The sequence below is a fragment of the Thermobia domestica genome, chromosome 3 (assembly GCF_964235325.1).
Source record: "Thermobia domestica chromosome 3, izTheDome1.hap1.1, whole genome shotgun sequence".
Taxonomy (NCBI): domain Eukaryota; kingdom Metazoa; phylum Arthropoda; class Insecta; order Zygentoma; family Lepismatidae; genus Thermobia; species Thermobia domestica.
Window position 1 is genome coordinate 236785492 of NC_137456.1, and position 21512 is coordinate 236807003.

Consider the following 21512-nt stretch of genomic DNA (forward strand, 5'->3'; position numbering starts at 1 on the left):
AATTATTGAAAAAGATTTTATTTTAAAAATGCTTGACAGCAGATATCACACTAATCACTACCAACATAATATGTATAAGGGTATTAATGTATAATACAAGAAATGGATCAATAGTTGTTCCTTTGAATCCAAAAACTGAAATTTTAAGAAGAGTTATCAACACTTTTAATTTAACTTGAGACCTTTGTTTTAATCAGCACGTAAGCAAAAATTTTACATATTGACTTACATTATGTGCAATATTTTTGACTATGTCTCCAATTTGAGACTATAAGATATTTTGTAATAATATGACAAAGGAATAATAATTTAATCTGATAGCATTTTCACTTTTCTATTGTTTGAATAGATAATATATATTGCAGGTTACATTGTATGCAATATGTGTTTACAATATAATGATAAAGTGCTGTAGACTGCACTTTATCATTATATTACCATTAGACTGTTTGTGACACAAAAATTGTTATTATTATTATTTAAAGCTACAATATCAGGGGAAACTACATGTACTATGGAAATATAACAGGAGTAGAGCCTACTAATCATATATTTTATATACTGTATACAACTTTTAATATACATATAAATAGCTAACATATGTGAACTATATGGAAATGGAAGTACGATTAATTGTTCATAAAAAATACATTATAAACGCACAGATATTCTAAAATACGTACATATAAAATATATATTGTACGATAGATATACAGATAAGAGATGGTTGTATATACAGGTAAGATCCACAATTAGTTTGTACTCGTAGCTAGGCCACATACTAGACAACTACAGAGATTTGGAATGCAGCTTGATTTACAAAGTATCTTGTATTTATAGATTAAACTTTTAGATATCATTGCTTTATCTACTAAAGTTCTTTTTATAGGAATTCCATCTACGAAAGACTTAGGATAGTTAGTAAATAATCAAGAATAGTTGATATGTGCAGGAATTGCAGTACAAAAATTACTGTAACTTTTCCTTATATGAGCTATCAAAATTTCCTTGTTCATATACGAGTTATAATCAAAGCGTTTCTTGTTCTACAGTGCTGACTCTACTACAAGACTCTGATGAGAAATACTTGAGATAAGAGGATATTTTCCGTTTCGGGTCATTTTGATTTGGAACTCTCAATTGTGTAAGAGTTTTGCGTTTTTCCTCCACAATTAAATGGTCAGCAGAAAAACCAGACTGAAACTAACATATGTAAATTATTCTTTGTTTTTCACTAAATTCGAATCTAAAATAACTTGTAAATTTTATTTATCAAATAAAATTCCAAATTCCTAGTAAACAAATTTATATCTGCAACCCATAATTTCACTTACCCAGCAAGATAGTAAATTACCTGTAGTAGTTGGATTGAAATTTAGCGTCCCTTCCAGCACCGAGGCTATAAGACGTGGACCTACTACAGTTTAAGGTGGAAATCGAAGCACCGTAATGCGTTCAAATTTCAATTCTCTCTCATTGAATATCTAACTGGAAATCGAATCAAAGGCTCACGCGCTAGTCAATAGACTAGTGGGAAGGATAAAGACAATAGACATTTTTAGTCTGTCATCTATCTATTAGAGTAGTGGTTTGCTACATAACTCATTATTGGAAGCTGAATATAAATTTTGTGCATTATCTATAAGTGCCAAAGGTTTGTAGTTTTGTAAATATGAAACATAATAAATAATTTACTGTACTCATTGTGAACGTTACGATTAAACATAATTATTATTTGTATTCATTAATCTGATTAAGCTAATATATGACCAAAACATAACGACTTCTATTTTATCATCTTTCCATCTATCAGAATTAAGTAGTATACACCAGAATTTTTTGTTTGGGGTTGTACAAAATGGTGACACTAAATTCTTGAACTGCTCTTTCTTCATTAATGCTGAACTTTCATTGCCAACGTATCGGAAGTTGGGAGAACAGCCCTTCTTGGTTCCTTCATCTCTACAGCACTGTTTTTAATAACTAGATTATTAAATGTTTGAAGATAGGAATTTATTGAAGAAATATACACTTGTAAAGTCATTATTTGTTAAACTGTGTGCAGGTACTGAACTCCTCGACCGAAAGCCGTGGTCACAGTTTCCCTTTGTTTCCATCATATTTAAGATTCTTCATCAATATGAATATGTTTGTCATATTGACTACATAGTATTTCCTCTGTCTGCTTGTATATCGTTCAGTACATCCACTATTCGGTTTAAGCCTGAAAATACCATTATAAGAATTAACATAGTTAAACTAAAATTAACTTTGACAATAATAAGCGTAGCTTATAAATAGGTACCGTCGTTATTAAAAGTATTTATTAATCTTTATAGATGTGTATATCGATAACTTCTAGTAAACGATTCAATTTCAGAACAGCTTTCTTTGCTGCAGAAAAGACGTAATTCTTTGTACCTTACTGGAAACTATGTGCGGTTTTCTAACGTTAGTGATAAATGTTCGAGAAAAATTGAGTGATAGAAAAAAAACACTCCTCGTACAGTTATCTACAAAAGAAAAATAGTATATTTTTAAGTACAAATTGAATATAAGCTGTACTGTGAAGAGATACAATAAAGAAACATGGAAATCCTATGATTTCGCTCCTTTTGAAACACCCAGTGTTAGGGTTGCCAACTGGCCGATTTTCCACCGGCCTGGTCGGATATATTTCTGTTATTTTGATTAAAGCCGGTGACCGGTACAAAGTTCTTACCAGCCCCTCTATGACCGTTTTTTTTTTTTTCAAATTTGTATCTAGTTCGAAACAATTTCATGTAGTTCGAAGTACAGATTGAAAAAGTAATAACTTTAATTATGTAAATCCAAAACTTCACCTTTCACCATCTATCAACGATGAATATATGTATTTTGTTCATCTGTTTAGATAATTTTAAAGATATGACAGGGACAGTATCAGGAAAAACTTGAAATTTACTTCTAAGGAATTTTATACATTTATTGAAAGCAATTTCCTGTAGTTGAAGTATAAATTTAAAGAATAAATTTCATTTTTCAAATCCAAAATTGTCACATAAAGATTAATATCCTTTTGTTCATCTGTTTCGATAATTTTAAAGAAGTGGCAGTTACTGGCAAATACAATAAAATGATCAATGCAGATTTCAGTTTCTCGTTTATAGCACAATGTGTCTATTAAGCTTATTAGTGAATGTATTGAGGATATGCAGAATACAGGTGCTGATGCACTTTTGTTCACGATAGTACATTTTCTTCCCATGGATGGGTCCGAACAGAGATACTTCACACTTAGACCTATATTATAGGGAATTTTGAGGGGGTGTTTTTTTTTTATTTTCCAGAATTGGCAACCCTACCCAGTGTATTCAGACGTCGAGACATGAACAAATTTTAAGAATATGTAAAGTCATAGGAATTTACTTTAGCTTGTAAATGAACGGAAATATACCAACAGATAAACTACTGTGTTGTGACATATCTTACTTGCCCTGCACTTTTCGCCAAAAGTTGTGGTTACCAACATTTATTTCTAATCTCTGTAGCTCCGTTATACATATATTTCATGTTAAAACTTCTTTTAAAATTTACACTTCTTGAATTTTATTTTCCCCTATTGAGTTGACAGTCTTAAAAGTTGCAGATGTCATTGATCTATGAGTTTCTGAACTTTGAAACTATGAAATATATACAGAAAATCTAAACTTATGATTTTTTTTTTTTTAAAAAATTAAAATACATGATTGAAATTCAACCCAAATGAGATAAAATATAATGACTATTAGTATTATAAAGAATAGTAGTAATAATATGTAAAAATTTATATATGTTTGTATTTAAATAAATTATATAAAATATATCTATATATATAAAAGAGAACGCACAAATCCTTTGTTCCCTCATCACGCTAATACGGCTGAACCAATTTCTTTCATTTTTGGGGGGTTATTAGGATTTGGACCCTAGATGGTTTTTATCATATCACTTTAATTTTTAATTACCAGTGTCTTGAGATAATTGACCATTCAAGTGTCCATAACGTACAAATCCTTTGTTAGTTCATCATAGGTAAAAATAAACGTATTTATATGCAACCCGCATGACCGTGTCACTCGGCGGGTTAACATAAATGACAGGCGATATAATGTTAACATTTACTGCAATCTACTATGTTTTTTATCATATCACTTGAAAGCGAAAAAGTAAAAATTATCTAAGTAACAAAGTTTATTGCGTTCCGGGGTGACCGCAGCGAAGCGGGGCAGGTTAACATAAATGACAGGCGATATAATGTTAACATTTACTGCAATCTTCTATGGTTTTTATCATATCACTTGAAAGCGAAAAAGTAAAAATTATCTAAGTAACAACGTTTATTGCGTTCCGGGGTGACCGCAGCGAAGCGGGGTGAACGCTGCTAGTAAAAGATATAATTTACTTATCGATACACAGATTAAGCTTCCAGTTCCATTTACCTCCCTTACGGGAGATTTATATAAAGGAAGTCGCGGCCTTAGAGCCCTGTGGACTGCTTCACTAATGTTATTTTAAATGAAAATTGTTTCAAAGAAGATTATGTATTAAGATGGTTCGTGCCAAAATGGCCGAATTAGCCTGTTTTAATTATAATTGTTTTCCACACTGTTAATGTCATAAGGAAGGATAAGCGGCGAATGAACATATTGAAATCGAATAACAGTATATTAAAATTGTAACAAATAACAAAAATTGTCAAAAATATTGAAATGTAAATAGTAGAAATTGAATAAAAACTGATAGCAAAGGTCCCCAATACTAGTGTTTACAGCGCCATCTCTTATCACCAGATTAAGCTTGCAAACTAATATTTTACTACAACATTGCGTTTGTAGGCTTGAGCACTCTTGGCCAACTCTGTGGATGTATCGTTGTTGTAATGCCGTCACGAAGAAGAACAAACAAACTTACTAAGCAAATAAACTTACACAAAACTTTATCGTGCCTATCGAAGGCGAAAGAAGTAAAAAAAAAAAAAAAAAGTATATATGAAAGACGTTTGAGGTCTTAGTATTCTATAAATGCGATAATTTGACCCAACTTGTCGTATTTACGAAAGTGAAACACGCCCCGAGAATATTTGAAGATTCAATGAATTAGTTTAGGAACTACACTTAACACTAATTTGATTCAAAACGTTTACTAAATACTACTACTACTATTACTACTACTACTACTACTACTACTACTACTACTAATAATAATAATAATAATAATAATAATGACTTACCTTCTTTGAGCACGTGTGGTTCATGTGTGAAAACTAAACGAAACCAGCCATATTCTGCCATATACTCCCCACCAGCACTCAATAAAACTCCGTTAGCGGTAAATTTGTTGTACAAACCTAAAACATATATTCAAGTAGTAAATAATAATAATAATAATAATAATAATAATAATAATAATAATAATAATAATAATAATAATAATAATAATAATAATAATAATAATAATAATAATAATAATAATAATGTTTAACATTCTTTATTGCCTTTAAGTATATTCGCTAATATTTGAAAAAAGCGGAGGTGAGTAGGGATGCCCACGAGACGAGTCGAGACAGGATTTTCCTGACAAAATTCGAGTCGAGACATGGCTCTTCCAATAGAGAAATATACATTTTTCGAGTTCACTTTTACAGCACATTTTCGAAACGAGACAGCCACAAATCGTGTCTCGTGCGCATCCCTAGGACTTTAGCGGAGAGAATTAATAGCTAATCTCTTTTTATGACAATGTAAAAAAATAATTTTAAAATAATTTTGTTATTTTCATAAACTCCAAATACTATACTATGTGTGTAGTTTTCACACTGGAAATAAACAAACTCTCACATCTCATATTTCCATATGGCTTATTTTCTTTCCTTTGCATCAGTGGCAAAATAAAGAGCCCCCAAAGTTAAGACACAAAATTAAAGGAAGGTGAACTAAGACAATGAAGTTAGTACTAGGACCCGTAGAATCGATTATTATTCTGGATATCACTCTAAACAGAATGCAGTATTTCATTTACTTAAACTGGTCGCATCTTATCCGTGTAACTATTGTAGTAGGCAAACACGATCTCTCTATATTTTTTTCATGGAAGAATACTATATTTTTCTTCCAATAGTTGTGCTATCATTTATTTAAATTGTATAGTAAATAATTGGCGTTTATCGTAATCTGTTTTAGCATATCGATAAGAAACGCAAGATGTTAAATTTAAGCTAAATTCATTTTGACTTAATTTGTCATTGATCTTCAATAATATTTCTGCAATCTCGAAAGATTAACACTTCGATGGTACTTCAAGGTAATAACAACTGTTTATTTGTCTCTATTTACTGTTTTAATGACAGTTTTAAGACGTACTGGGCGCAAATCACATCATGTACTCACTAAATAAGAGAAATAAATGAATTTTCGCTTTCGGTTGTCATTGGTATGATTTAGGGGAGAAAAGTGCTACTTAGTTTTAACACCAATGAAAGGAAACGATATCCGCTTACACTCTACTGTGAGTAGTAGCTCTAATCTGCCTAACCTCATTTGGTTTTCTGTATGTGTACAAATGAAAACAAGGATTCAATAGGTTTGGGAGATTTTAATGTGGTTTCAAAAGTTCATGATTGGGTGTGTGTTCAAGTCGCGTCTTAGAAGAATACACGAATTGCCACTTAACGCAAGATCACATATGAGCTAGACTAACCTAGTAGGATTGTGGCTTCTTCCTGGTATGTTTCTTGGAAATCTCTGAGGTGAATCTCTTGTCACCGTTGATGAACCTGTCGACTTCCATTGACTCTGCGTGCAATGGACTCGAATAACGTTGCGACTTGTTTGGTTCTCCTCCCTGAAGTCTGTGTCGACCAGATGTTGAGTGGTAGTTGGTCTCAGAATAAAATCAAAATAGAACTGACTAATAACGGCTGTAGTCACGATATGACCGGCTAAGACTACAAACGAGAAACAAGAACTGACGGCAAAACTGCAGTCAATTACTTCAGCAAAAACTGACGGCAACAAATTTGGTGTTGAAGGTCCGGAGCAAGAGATCGAAAAGACCTCGAATCATCCAAATCTTGATGCTTTTTACGGGTTTAACTCTTCTTTATTTTAATTGTAATTCCATTCTTGACTTGGCGTCATTCTTTGTGGTCTTTCATCAGATGATGTTCGGCTTGCTTAATATGTGAGCGTAAGACGAAATTGTGGACTCTATAAAGCATTCCCTGAACACACACGGGAAATTATGTCAGTGGGGAGATCTGAATATTCAAGAAGAAGCTGCTAATTTCTATCTTTAGCAGATTTGGCCGTTAACATCTCCTTCTTAGCAGTTCCACGCTACAGCATATCTGTGCATTTGCATTTACATTCTTTCTAGAATATAATGCCTTTGCTTTGTTTCATCTTTTAATTTTTGTTCCTTGTTCCTGGTGCATTGGCCTAACAGCTATACATAGAACTTGACAAATTAAAATATTGTTACAGAAAAGCAAAGTAATGCTAGAATAAATTAATGAATTAATATTGAGATGTATACATGTCTATGCTTACTTATTTCAGATGATTCATTTCGTGCTGCAAAAAAATTTCCGAAATCAGCCCAAACGAAGAATCCGGCCGAGGCTGGTTTGATGTACACTCCCAGTGGTTCCAACGTCATACGCACAGTGGAAGCAGCATCACGAAACTGTTGATGTACACGTGGGACATACTTTCCGTAGAGCCACTCTAAAATCAAATATAAAGAGTATAAAACCATTACTGTAAGTGCGTAGAGGCAGGGGAAACATAGGTTATACCTATTACCTAAGAAAAATCTTTTGTGTAAAACAGAAGCAAATCTCTTGTGTATACGCTTAATATATAATTCAGATATACCAGAAAGTAGCTACACAGAAGAATATAACTACATTGATCCCCATTTACCGTACCTTGGGATAATTGGGATTATTAATTATCTGATAATAAAAACATAACGAATCAAGATAAAATAATAACATCATATTTCTTCTTAAGTATAGGGATCATCATTCAACGCAATATATTAGATAAAGTTAGGCTGTTGGAACAAATTGTATCACATGACATTCCAAACTATATTTTTGGAGCAGATAGGGAGTATGGGCAAATTTACAGGTAGTGTTCATCCAAAAACACGAATAATATTTCAGGAACTTGTGTATATAGAGAACCAATCTCTGACTTAAATATTAACGTAGAAATAGCGCTACACAATTAACTCCAATCATGTTGTACTATGTGAAAAACGCATACAACAAACGTATTTAATAATGTTAATAACAGAAACAGACTCATAATTCATTATAACAGAAATGTCTCTAAAAGATATTTAACTTGTTCAAGTTGTTGTCCTGATCTAACCTAGACGACATTAAAGTACTTGCCCTAACTTGAGCAAATGGGGAATATCTGTAGAGTGATAGTGACTAATAACATATAATAACGTATTGTCCCTTCGGGAATGTACTGCAGCGAACTGATTGCATTTATGCTTTTTAGCTCAGATTGATTTTTTTTGTATATTTCTAATTTGCCATGTTGAAAAACCGGTGGAGGTTAACGGAATAAATGCCATTTCATTTTCCATGAATAATCGTTTTCATGGCATATCAGTGTGTCAGCACATTTTAGATCTGTACATAATTATTTGCGTATGCTCCAAGCAAATAACGCTCTAGACCACATTATGTCATTATTTAAAGTAAAATAATTGATGTAAAATAATTTTAGAAAGTCGCGTCCATGCCCCCTACCTATATGAAGTATTTCTGGAATATTTTAGCCACAAATGATGTAAAATTGTATATGTTATGTTGGAAATAAAGTGGAATTAGAAACTAAACTACATTATCTATCAGCAGTAGAACGCGAAAAGGTCATTAGCGGATACATGAATGTTAATGTTATCTAATTTTGCCAACTACAGTAAGAGTTAGTTATTTGTCAAAATTATTCGAGGGCAAAAAGAAGAATGATTTTGGTGGCAGTGACTAGATTAGTAGTATATTGCCAGGTAAAACAAGGAAGAAGGGGAACCATATGAATGAAGGAATTTAAGTATTTTAAACCATTATATGCTTGATAAATCTACGAACGGTTTTTCAAATATGGTATCTTTTTCTCCTATTAAATAAATTTTCTGTATATTGTATCTTACTAATCATTAGTGAAGAAGTGCGGCTATCTTGATAAAAAGAAAATTTTCAGCCTATCTTTGTAATAAGAGAATTAGGGGTTGTGAATTGGTTTCTTCTAAAATTTCTTGCTTTGGACAAAATCTTGGTTGTGCAAAAATGATTTTAAGCAAATCATAGATGATGTTTTCTAATCGTTCATAAAATTGATTTATATTGTTAGAATAAAACACTCCTCCATACATAAACTTAGCCACTACACTTTGTTTGACAATAGTTAATAGACTAAAAGGATTAATACCATATTTCCTGAAAGTTATGTACTCAAGAAGTTTTGAAAATTTAATAAAGCTTCCTGTGTAAGATAACGTAAATGTTGATTCCAGTTTAATTTTTTATCTAGAAATAATCCTAAATATTTGATACAAGATTCGTAATCGTGGTTGTAAGTGTAGATTTCCTTCGTGAAAAAAATGATAAACTTGGTTTTCTTCCAATTTATCTGTAGTTCATTTTGTTGAATCCAATTTGTTAATGATTGAAGGAAAAGCTCTAGCTTCATTTTCGCAATCTCCAAGTTAGTTGCCAGCATATGACTTAATATATCATCCGCAAATGAAATTAGTTGAATTGACTCAATGCTTAGTGTAAATAAATAATTGATATATAATTTATGTTGTAAAGTATGGGACAATTTGCTACCTTGGAGCAGTCATAATGATGTAGTACGATAAATATTATAAGAATTGCCAATTTTTATATAGATTTTTGTATTAATAAATGTATTATGTATATTGCAAATAATCTTACGCGGTATATTTAAGCTATATAATTTGTTGATGAGTATATCCAAAATTACTGAGTCATGTGCTTTTCCTAAGTCAATGATAATTGATAAAATATATTGTATAAAATGCATAATGAATATCCAATATTACCCTGACTAAAGCATCATAGGTGGAAGTGCTTTTTCCTGAAACCAGTGATATTGTTATGCAGGATTTGATTGAATTCTAAAAACAATTTAAACGATTGAGTATGAGATTTTCAAAAGGGAAGTAATGTAATCGGACGATAATTCTCTGATGTTCCAATATACTATTTTGTTTTTAGGATTTTAATAACTTTTCCATTTAAATGGTATAACACTGGTATTTAATATGTTATTAAAATATTGTAGAATAATTTAAGTATTGATAAGTTTTTTTTTCGTACTGGAAATAGGTGATACCATCTGTTCCGGGTGAGGTTGATTTTGTTATGTTTTTAAGTACGATTTCTAATTATCCCATCATAATATCTTGTTTTAACCAGGATTTTGATTATATAAAAGTTGTTTCTGTAATAGAAGACGTGAATTATTAATGAAAGGTAGCGATAAATTTTGATGAAATTCGTCTATCCAATTTGACTTGCGAAGATATAGAGGTGTAGCCAAATTAGACATGATTTTTGTATACTGTCTCCAAAAACTCCGAAGTTACTGAAGCAAAGTCCTAGATGAACGTTTGTTACAAAATTCCTGCCAACTACGTCGTCTAGTGCTTTGGATTATTCTTCTTGATTGGAATTTGTGGGAGCAATAATAGAAAAAATTCCTTGGATGGATTATTAATAAAATTGCGAAACCTTTATGCTTTGTTGACAAATTTGATTCCACTATACGGGTTTTTGCTTGTTAATTTGGCCTTTCTATGCAAAGTGATGAAAACCTGTAACTGCAGAAGACTTGGTAACATTAGAGACAATCGATTTAATGAATGAGGACTTTTGTGAAGCAAGATTATGTATATATCGAGATAAGGAATTTGAAATAATTTCCTCAATTATATATTTAACTGATTCCAATTCCTGGAGAAATTCTATCCTCTACGTTGCCAAGTGTAAACGGAAGTATACATTATAATTAATCTAAATTGATCTGGGGCATTAAATCAAAAACAGAAACCATGAACATATAGGTATTGCTGTTGGAAAATATCATGGAAAATTTTGAGACGGTAAGTGCAATATCTTGTTAAATATTCACATAGAAATATCTACGTGTTATCTTATAGGGATCCTGAAACACTTGCAAGTGGGTAGACATCCCCTTAAGTTTTATGTTTTGTGATTTCTGAACTGTTAATATCTACAGAAGAAAATAAACGCGGAAGTGAAGATAATGGGGAATGAACACTATCACATGGTGTAAATTATGTACACCATTAATTCTCAATATAAAAGTTAATGTTTAATCAGGTGCACTAGAACTTGTTGAAGAAATTCTGGTAGGAGCTTCATTATTTAAGAAAAGATATTGGGAACCTGCTAATTTCGATAGAAATAAATTTCCGTACGTATCTGTGCGATTTGAACTCTAAATAATATGGTTATGTTCAAATCACCTTCTATATAATCTGTGTTTAAATTATTATTTAAAATCTGATCCCAAAAAGAATGATCTATGTGAATATTAGGTGGAAAGTAAACGTTAAGAAATCTGATATTGTTTACTATAACTCCAAGTATTTGAATGGATGGGAAATTAGCAATATTTGGAAGTATAGAAGTGGTATATAAGTAGTTATTTTTAATGCAGATAGCAATGCATCCGTCATTATTTGATCTGTATTGATTAAGAACTGTGTAATTTTGGATTCTTAAAATGGACTTGAGGTTGCACTAAGTCTCTTGAAGTAAAATTATATCTGGACTGAAGTTTTGAATTAAATAATAAATATGATAAATTTTACCTTTGGCACTGACAATTTCATTAATTGTTGTTAATTTACGAAGTTGATACTGTTTCATACTAATTTAGATTTAGATAATATAAGGATGACAATAGAGTCTCTAAATGTGTATCTATTGTCGAAATCATCCTAATGACATATATTCTTATCTCCTTTTCTTTTCTTAAACAGCAAATGTGGTTATTGATATTGTAGTCGTAGCACTTAGATTAAATCGACTGTTGCAGTAGTTTTTGTTTAAAAGAAGAAAATTGTATTCAACCTTATTGTACTAAATAACATTCATTAGTCAGCACAAGTTGCAATTAAAATTGCGTGGACATATGTCCAAATCCGCCTGCATTAGATGATGAATTGTTACAAAGTACATTAATCAAAAGAAGTAGATATGTAGACGGCAGGTATGCCTTACAGTATCAAAAAATTAGTACAAAATAAAATGAATCTAAAATAAAACTTGTATTAAACACTATGATTGTACAAAATTCAAGTTCGAAACATTTCGCCGTAGCCTGGCGCCATCTTTTCTCGAACCTCCATATTTTTATCTTGCTGATTGCTCTTAATTATTTACAGTCCCAGAGATCTTTTCTAGCTACCTCCGGCATCTGCAATATTCTAGTGTATAACTGTCAGCCTAACAGTTTTAAAGAGTTCTGTAGAATTAGTTAGAGGAAGCGAATGTTTAATGACAGTGAATAATGATGAAAGAAACAGCAGCTTGATAATGATAAAGGAAACGGGAAATCTAGATAAAAGAAGTCTTACAGAAAAAGATTACTTGCACGTTATTATTGTAAAACTTAAGTTAGTGAATTGTTTCGAATATAAGCAGTATGTGTAGCGAAACACATTCCTCTTGTCGCAAACACCGCTAGTGCTTAAGCAACACTAGTAATGAGATATTTCCGTAATAAACAATACACTGTTGCAATAATATTATTAACATAATTCAAGGTACACACAGTGTACAATGATATCTTTTCGAGGGAGGTCATAAACAGTCATAAGGTCAGGAGCATTTTTACAAGAACATAACGTAAAATCAACTACACTTTCTCCTTGTGATTGTTAGACAGAAAGAAACTGATCTTTTGGTAGAATCTCATAGTTTCAAGTAGGGATGGTACCGAGACCGAGACAGACCTTTATATACCGAGACGAGACCGAGACGGACTTTTACATACCGAGACGAGACCGAGACAGACCCCTATAAATCGAGACGAGACCTTGGTCAGTCTCGAAAGTCTCGGTCTCGTCTCGAATGTTGACAGGTATTTTGCCTTTACACAAAATTTGTTTCGCTGCTGTGTGAGATAATATGGGAACGGTTGACTGATGTACAGTGGCGTATTTAGGGGGGTAAGTGTCGGGCTCAAACCCCTCCCGAAAAAAAATTTGCGATCATTTTTTCGCATTGTACGTACAACACAAATGTTTCTTACCCGTTCCTCAAGCTTCTGAAACAAAATCTACTGCTGTTGTATATAATCTTCTATCTATCTATCTATCTATCTATCTATCTATCTATCTATCTATCTATCTATCTATCTATCTATCTATCTATATATATATATATATATATATATATATATATATATTCACGAGGGTTGGGGTCAAAAGTCATGGCAACTATTTTTTTTCTTGCAGATATGTAAGCAGATCACAAACTGCTATGTGTCGTGTGGAAGGTATGCAGGCATAGTGTGTATGCAAAACAACACATGGCTCTGTGATAGCTGGTAGTAGCACAGCGAGGGCTGTGAAATCAGTCAGTTGGTGAGTGTCGTGCGAGATGGAAGTAACCTGTGTCGAGGAGCGCGCTTACATCAAAATAGCCGTTCTCCGAGGGAGAAATGCGTTGGAATGTCACAGTGAATTAGTAGAAGCCCTTGGAAATAATGCCCTACCATACCGGACAGTAGAACGGTGGGTAGGAAAGTTTCAGCAAGGACGTGTGTCAACCAGTGATGAGGAACGTTCGGGACGACCTGTCAGTGTGCGGACCGACGTGGCACATGCCGTCATCGAGCAGCACTTGGATGAAGACAGACGATGGACGCTACTGGAGTTGGCGGAGGGAAGTGGCATCGAGAAATGCACCGTTCACAGGATATTGCGTAATGAGCTGCAACTACGCAAAATCGCATTGCGGTGGGTACCGCATGCACTAACGGAAGTTCAAAGGTGAATGCGAATGCAATATGCTCCGACCACCTTGCACGCTGGCAACAGAACGGCGATCAATTCTTGGCACGAATAATCGCCATTGATAAAATTTGGGCCAGGAATACAAACCAGAACTGAAACGTCAGTCCGCGGAGTGGCGACATGCTGGATCAACAGAGGAGGCAGAAGTTCCGTCAGAATCATTCCCCAGTCAAATTGATGGTGATCGTCGCATATGACGTCAGGGGTATCATTGTTTTCCACTTTGTTCCACATGGCAGAACAGTGACCACACACTACTAAAGGGACTTCTTAGTGCGACAGGTACGACGTGGCGTTCTGGAGAAACGTCCGGATATTGTGGACAGTGCAATAATCCTGCACGACAATGCAAAACCACATAAAGCAGAGTGTGTAGGGCAGCTACTGCGACGTTGGGGATTTGAAGAATTGGAGCACCCACCGTCTCTCCTGACATTTCGCCCTGTGACTTTGATCTCATTCGAAAGATTAAGGAACCACTACGTGGTAGGCGGTTTGCAGCACGCGAGGACATTGCTAATGCTGTGGGCGAACAGGTGACCCGATTCACACATGGTGCGGCACATGCTGAGGCGGATGGTATTCAGCGCTTCCCACATCGTTGGCAGCGTGTGGAGCAAGTAGCAGGGGACTACTTTGAGGGTATTTAGGCCAGGTTTGTCGTGTCAACTGTATGCGTACTATGTTGTCATTCTTTTGCACCATGAAGGCTATATTGCCCTGTATACTACCGTAATAAATTAGTGTGTTACGATATTTCAGTGCTCTTCATTGTCCACTTATGTAGTTAACACCTTGTCCTTTCGTCTGTATATGTCACATTTTCCAACCGGACTGGTATCTTCAAGAAAAAAAAATAGTTGCCATGACTTTTGCCCCAACCCTCGTATATATATATATATATATATATATATATATATATATATATATATATATATATATATATATATATATATATATCATGCTGAAAAATTTGTAACATGGTGTGTGAAATATTGAAGGGAAAATTTTTCTAGATACTCTGCAATACCACTAGATAAACAAGTAGTGTTGCCAACGCAAAATAAAGTTGTATTTTCTCAAATTGCACTATGTAAGGTATTACCTATTTCTAATATAGATATTAAATAAAACCACAATACCACATACATTATTCAGTCTAACAAATGACAATACAGTATCACCAACATCAACATTTTGGTGATCTCTAATAACTCAAGTGGCATAGACGGTACCATGCGCATCATTTGTATCTTGGCGTCAAATACTATGGTCATGGTATAATGTATTTCGAATGAATGAAGGATCAAAGTTACAAAAAATGAAAAATTTAACTTTTTCTAAAGACTTCATTTCGAAAACGTGCTGATATATCACGTCTCATCATGTAGATGCTTTCAAAAGACTTAAGTGATCATAATGCCATTTACAATAATTGTTATTTCAAACCGTTTCAGAGATACCAAATACATGGATAGTGATTGTTGTAGTGCTTAAAATAACGTATTTGTGTTAAATTTTTATAATAAAAATTGCTTTAGTTTGCTTCTATAATATTAGAACAATAGTTTTTAGTGGTTTTAATTACAAGTCGCAGTTCCATTATTCTAAGTAGTGTTGCCAACTTAAATAAATTGCTAAATATTATTCTAAATATAGTGCAAATAACATAATTAAACTGCAAAATATTTTTAAATTACTCGTAATTTGTTTTATGGTGTAAGAATGTTTTCGAAAGACGACGTTTTTCGTAGTCTTTATAATGTTAATGTTAATGTCAAAGTTTTAATTCCAGCAATACATGTAAATGCAAATTGTAACTGAAATTAAATGTAACTGATAACTTTTCAGTAATACTAGTTGTTCCCCTAAGCCTTAATCGTGATGTACACAAAACCATGGTTAATAAAAAGTTCTAATTACACCCTAGTTACATTTCACTTGTTTTATTTTGACCACCGACCACCTCAAACTCGATCCATACCATAGCTGTATGCAATTATTCAAGGACTTACAGTTAGTAATACACATTGTGTTGAATTTTGGTTTTGTTTGTTTTAGTTTAATGTCCCACGATTATGGTAGGTTGTCTAAAGGAGACGTGGAGCTAATGATTATAATGGAATCCGAACCACTTCGGTCGTTCAACTGTACTCCCACCGAAATCGAATTCGGGACCACGCGAACCGAAGTCAAGCTTGCTAGCCACGAGACTAAATGGAGTCCTCACATTGTGTTGATTTAAATCATTGAGTCAGTGTTGTCAGATTCGAAGATCAAAAACTAGCGTGTCTGTGCTCCAAAAGTAGCGGATTTGAACTACGGTATTTGTAGGATAAATATATGCAGTAGAAATGCATTATTTGGCAACTAATTTCTGATGCTAATGAAATGATTTTTAATATGGACTGGAAAATGTGCTGGACATATTGCAAGAAATTATGATCGATGAACAAAAACAATTCTAGACAGGATACCACGAGATAAAAACAACCTAGAAAACGTTCTTGTAGAAGAAGGTTTGACGAATTCAAGAACAACTGGGGAATAACCTGAGAAACAATTGCTCAAGATAAGTAGTTGTAGAGAAGACTTGGAAAGACCTTCAACCAGCAGTGGGTTAATAATTGTTGATTATGATTATGGTTATTATTTTATTATATCTGGACCTCAGAAATAAACTAAACCAAGTTATAATTTCGTAATTTTACAGGAGAAGCGAAAAACCGGTTCCTTAAGTAAGACATATAGTAAGATCTGTTTTTCAAATTATACTAAGCAGTTACAAAGTAATAGGATGATTTTAGACTTACATTATTACACCACTAGAAAGAACATAATCTATTAAAAAGGTATTGTTAAATCAATTTCGACCAAAGAATGACTTAGCATAGTCTACCTCTAAAGTTCATATATATATATATATATATATATATATATATATATATATATATATATAGGGCCTATATATATAAAACTTTTACTGGGTAAGGTATGGTAAAAACGGATCCAAAATTTAACGAAATTCGTACAGCGAAAAAACATTTTTGACTCTTCATACACCCGTATTGCAGCAAAACTACGAAAATTAATAGAAAAGAAAAACTAGAAAGTTAAGAATCACTCGTATCGCCGGAACAGAGAAAATAGATACATATAGCTCGAATTATCTATATACTTACATATGTATGTCCATGTTTCGCAAGTAATTTTCAATCAATATAAAATTTCAACATAATGAGCGCACAATTAGTTTTCTCGAATAAAGATCACATGCACCGCTGAGCTCAGGAATAAGCTTAATCTGTGTTACGACACTGGATATATGCTTATGTAATACATTACGAACTTATGAATTTGTATAAGAAACAGAATGTACTTAAAGTGAGACGCGAACTATACGAAACATCGGACTTTGAATCTAACTTGTTTGGTGATCCAACCCTAGACCACAGATAGCAAAGATGAGTGCCGTAGCTCCCAACACAAGGATACGGAAGTTCCTGTTTTAAAGTGTCAATTAAACACTGAGATGTGAAACGGTAATAAAGCATTTGATCAATTTGAAACAAAATATATTGTAGTAATAAATTACTCTATCTGTTAAGATAATGAATATTATATTCTGTTTTTAAATTGATAGTCAAAGCAGAATGTATTGGATAATAACTGAGAAATTGCAAAATTTCAATTTCGGTACGATTAAATACATTTGTGCTGCTATGTGTTGCGTTATCAGTTAGGAGGTATTGAACAATTCTGATTCAAATGAAGAAAATAAACTACTGTATAGTACTGGGGTTAATTTAGTAGAGTTTAATTGTATAGGAAGTACTGAAGCTATTTGAGACAAAGTCTATTGCTGAAAGTGAAATATGAGTTACTATTATGGTTTTATCCCGCGTATGTTATACCCACTGATGATTGAACCTGGAACACACACATGGAAAGCATTAGCGCTAGCAAATTAGCTACGAAGAAGTACATCATACCATAATTCTAAGTCAAGAATGAAGGCAAAAAAATAAGAACCGGAAACGACAGACTGTACAATAATAATACTTTCACAATTTTAATTTCACACTATATATTTCGAGACTTTCGAGACGAGACCCGAGACGAGACCGAGACTTGGCCTACGAGACCGAGATCGAGACAGGCATCTGTTGACCGAGACGATACCGAGATCGAGACGGCGATTTTTGACTCGAGACGAGATCGAGACCGAGACCACTACTTATAAACCGAGACGAGACCGAGACTATAGTCTCGTTTCGTCTCGTCCCGATACCATCTCTAGTTTCAATTTATCTCAGGTCAGAATTAATGACGTAAAATCTATATATAACTTCAATGTTTCTAAATAAAATATATACCAAACCACTCCGAGGAATGAATCTTCACACGAAAAACCCCTTTTCTAAAATGAAATCTTTCAGCTTAATGTCTCACGATTAAGGGAGACAGATGATCAAAGCAAGTGAATGATGATGGAAGAATCAGTGGAATAAGAATGTGGGAGGAAACAGGAATATCCCGAGAAAACCCACAGACACGATGTTGTCCACCACAAACTACTAATCTACTTAACCAGGGATCGAACTAGAGATTCCATGAATCCTCACACGATATATATATATATATATATACATATATATATATATATATATATATATATATATATATATATATATATATATATATATATATATATATATATATATATATATATATATATATATATATATATATATGAGAGAGAGAGAGAGGCCAACATGGGTGCACAAATGGGCATTTTGGAGTTACTGCCGAAAATTGATCGGCACGATATAAAAAAGAACCGTAACTCGAGAAATAAATGTCGGGTAAAATAACATTGTATTTACTTACTGTTAGTGTCTAGATTCCATTAACATGACAACGGCTATGGAATATGTACACCTTTTAGTTTTTGATCTATCACTTTTCTTTCCTGCAAGTCCTTTTGAGTCGCCTTCAGTACTCTGAGGCTGATCCCTATCACCGCTTGTGTTTCACATCCACTGATGCATTAATGGAATCTAGATCCAAAGTAAACGCGACGTTCTTTCACTCGATATCTATTCGATATTTTCTATTCGAATTATGAGCCTTCATTTTATCGTTCCAATAATTTCCGGCGGGCTATAGCTACAAAATGATTGAATTTTGAACACATGCATAACTATTTTCATGTTTTCTTGTGAAAATTCATTTCCCAAAGTTTTCTTTGGTGTTGCCTGTATAATGAATTTGCCTATAACTCTATTACGAAAATATATTTTATTACCTTACACCTTTAGCCATTAAGTGGTCCGTGTTTCAACTAGACTAAATTACTTAATATTTATAAAATACTTATACTTTTAATTTAAGTTATTATTCTTGTCTCACCTTCATCTTTGAGAAGCTTCAATGACATTTTTGTGATGAAACGAGGAGCCATTGTGAAACGAGCATTTGCCTCAACTAATCGTTTCAATTCTTGGTTCTGTGTAATCAAGATGCCAATGCGGAAACCAGATACTCCAACAGACTTGAAAATTACACAACAACATTAATTGATTGTAATACAAAACTCAGATCAAAACATATGTTATATTTTACGGAATTCTATTATTATTATTACTAGATTTAAGTTACATAGAAAATGTTGGTGGGTCTTTTTATCACTGCAACAAAGCTAATGTTGGGCTCATGCTTTTCAATGCTATGTGTATGTAAGTTTGTTCCTGCGTAGATGCTAAACGAATAAGGTTCTACAGATGCACTAACTGTAAGACATCAGGAGTGTACTGGGTATGTGGCTTTAGTTACAATTCAAGTAATAAATCCTAAGTGCCATATTGGTAAAACATATTAATAAGAAATCAGTGAATGAAATAGATTTCAACATGAATGAAAGTGTTAGGCAAAAGGGTTTGGTACTTTATTTACCGGTACCTTCTAATGTGTTATTATCCAAAACAAAACAAATAAACGTATTCTACTCCAGTTAAAAACAATGAAATGCTGGAGAAACCTAACGGGTTTAATGTAGTAGAATGTTTCTTTGTTTTAATACAACTAATAAGTTTGTTATTTGTTTAACATTTTTTGCTTAAAATAGTCTGATTTTTTAAAAAAACCAAATAATCCCTCAATGATATTATTACACCTTATCAAGTGTTTACTAGGGTATAACCAAACATTCATGTACTATCTCCTAATACTGGCGCTTCCGAAAAATAAGTAAGTTTTGCGCTAGAGGCACTTAAAACAAAATTGTTTACTCGCACGAGGATGGCCTCATTTACATAGGAACATTTTATAAAACCAGTTCAAATAATAATAATAACAATATACTTGTATCTTTTATTTGCACTTTCTGTGATTGCACACTTTTAAATAAAAATAATCTTAATTTCATTTCAAAACCACAATTTTATTAAAAAACACCTCCCTTCAACGGGTCCTTTATTAAACGGAAATTTGTCTTAAATGGAAATATTTCAGGATCCCATAATTTAGGGTCGGGAAACGTGTTAAATTCCCTTCATTAAACGAAAACTGTTACACGGACAACGGGAATCAAAATAAGTCTTTTAACGAGAAATTTCAAGTTTCGGAATGCAGCATTTAGAAAGGTTTTAGACATTCTATGAGAGGTTAAATACAATACACTACGTTGTCAGCGAAACAGACAATGATGTGCAAACCGGAACAGATACAGCGGGTATATTTGCCTTAGTTGAAAAAGTCGGAAAGGGTAAGACGATTTGGGAGAAGAGAAATATGTTATTGAATTTGAATATTAGTGTAGGCTAGAGACTTATCGAGATGTTGTAAAAAGTTTAAAGAAACTGCAACAATTTGCATTACGACATGACACTGATGTGCTTATGTGGTTTCTCAAGCTAAAATGTTGGAGGAAAGTCGAGCAGCTAAGCAGTAATGTACAGAAAACCCTCCTTGAATATCAGAAAAAATAAAGTTTACTTGTGTACAGTATTTTTCTGTTCATTTATTTGTATAAATTCTTAGTGGAAATGAATACTGTAAATAGGCTAAGGTACATACAACATCTTATTTTATCTCAGTATGTCCAATATATGCATGAACTGTTTTCTTTCCATAGGTCTACCTTCGTTGACAGTGGCGTAACTAAAGGCTTGGGGGCCTCTCCGCAGACAGCGTGGAGTGGGGCCCCTTCTCTACGTCCCTTTTCACGATTTGGGATCCCCTTATGGCTTGAGGACCTCCCCGCGCAATGCGGGGTCTGCAGGGCCCTTATTTACGCCCCTATTCGTTGAGCGGAAACCTATCTAACGGTAGTATTTGGTTGTCACATTTAATTCCGCTAAAGACAGGTTTTGCTGTATATATTTAGGACTACA

General features: G+C 33.3%; 1 protein-coding gene across 2 annotated transcripts in view; it reads right to left on the minus strand.

The window, feature by feature from the left end:
- Nucleotides 1–1996: 1996 nt before the first annotated feature.
- The window catches only part of LOC145680984 (putative inactive 1-aminocyclopropane-1-carboxylate synthase-like protein 2), a 49255-nt gene continuing 29739 nt past the window's right edge, over nucleotides 1997–21512 (minus strand). For both annotated transcript variants that reach the window (XM_081752235.1, XM_081752234.1), the window contains 4 exons: nucleotides 19531–19672; nucleotides 7569–7745; nucleotides 5252–5368; nucleotides 1997–2224 (listed from right to left, as the gene is read on the minus strand). In XM_081752235.1, coding sequence (XP_081608361.1) covers nucleotides 2163–2224; nucleotides 5252–5368; nucleotides 7569–7745; nucleotides 19531–19672 — 498 coding nt within the window. In that variant the 3' untranslated portion in view covers nucleotides 1997–2162. The remainder of the gene's footprint in view (nucleotides 2225–5251; nucleotides 5369–7568; nucleotides 7746–19530; nucleotides 19673–21512) is intronic.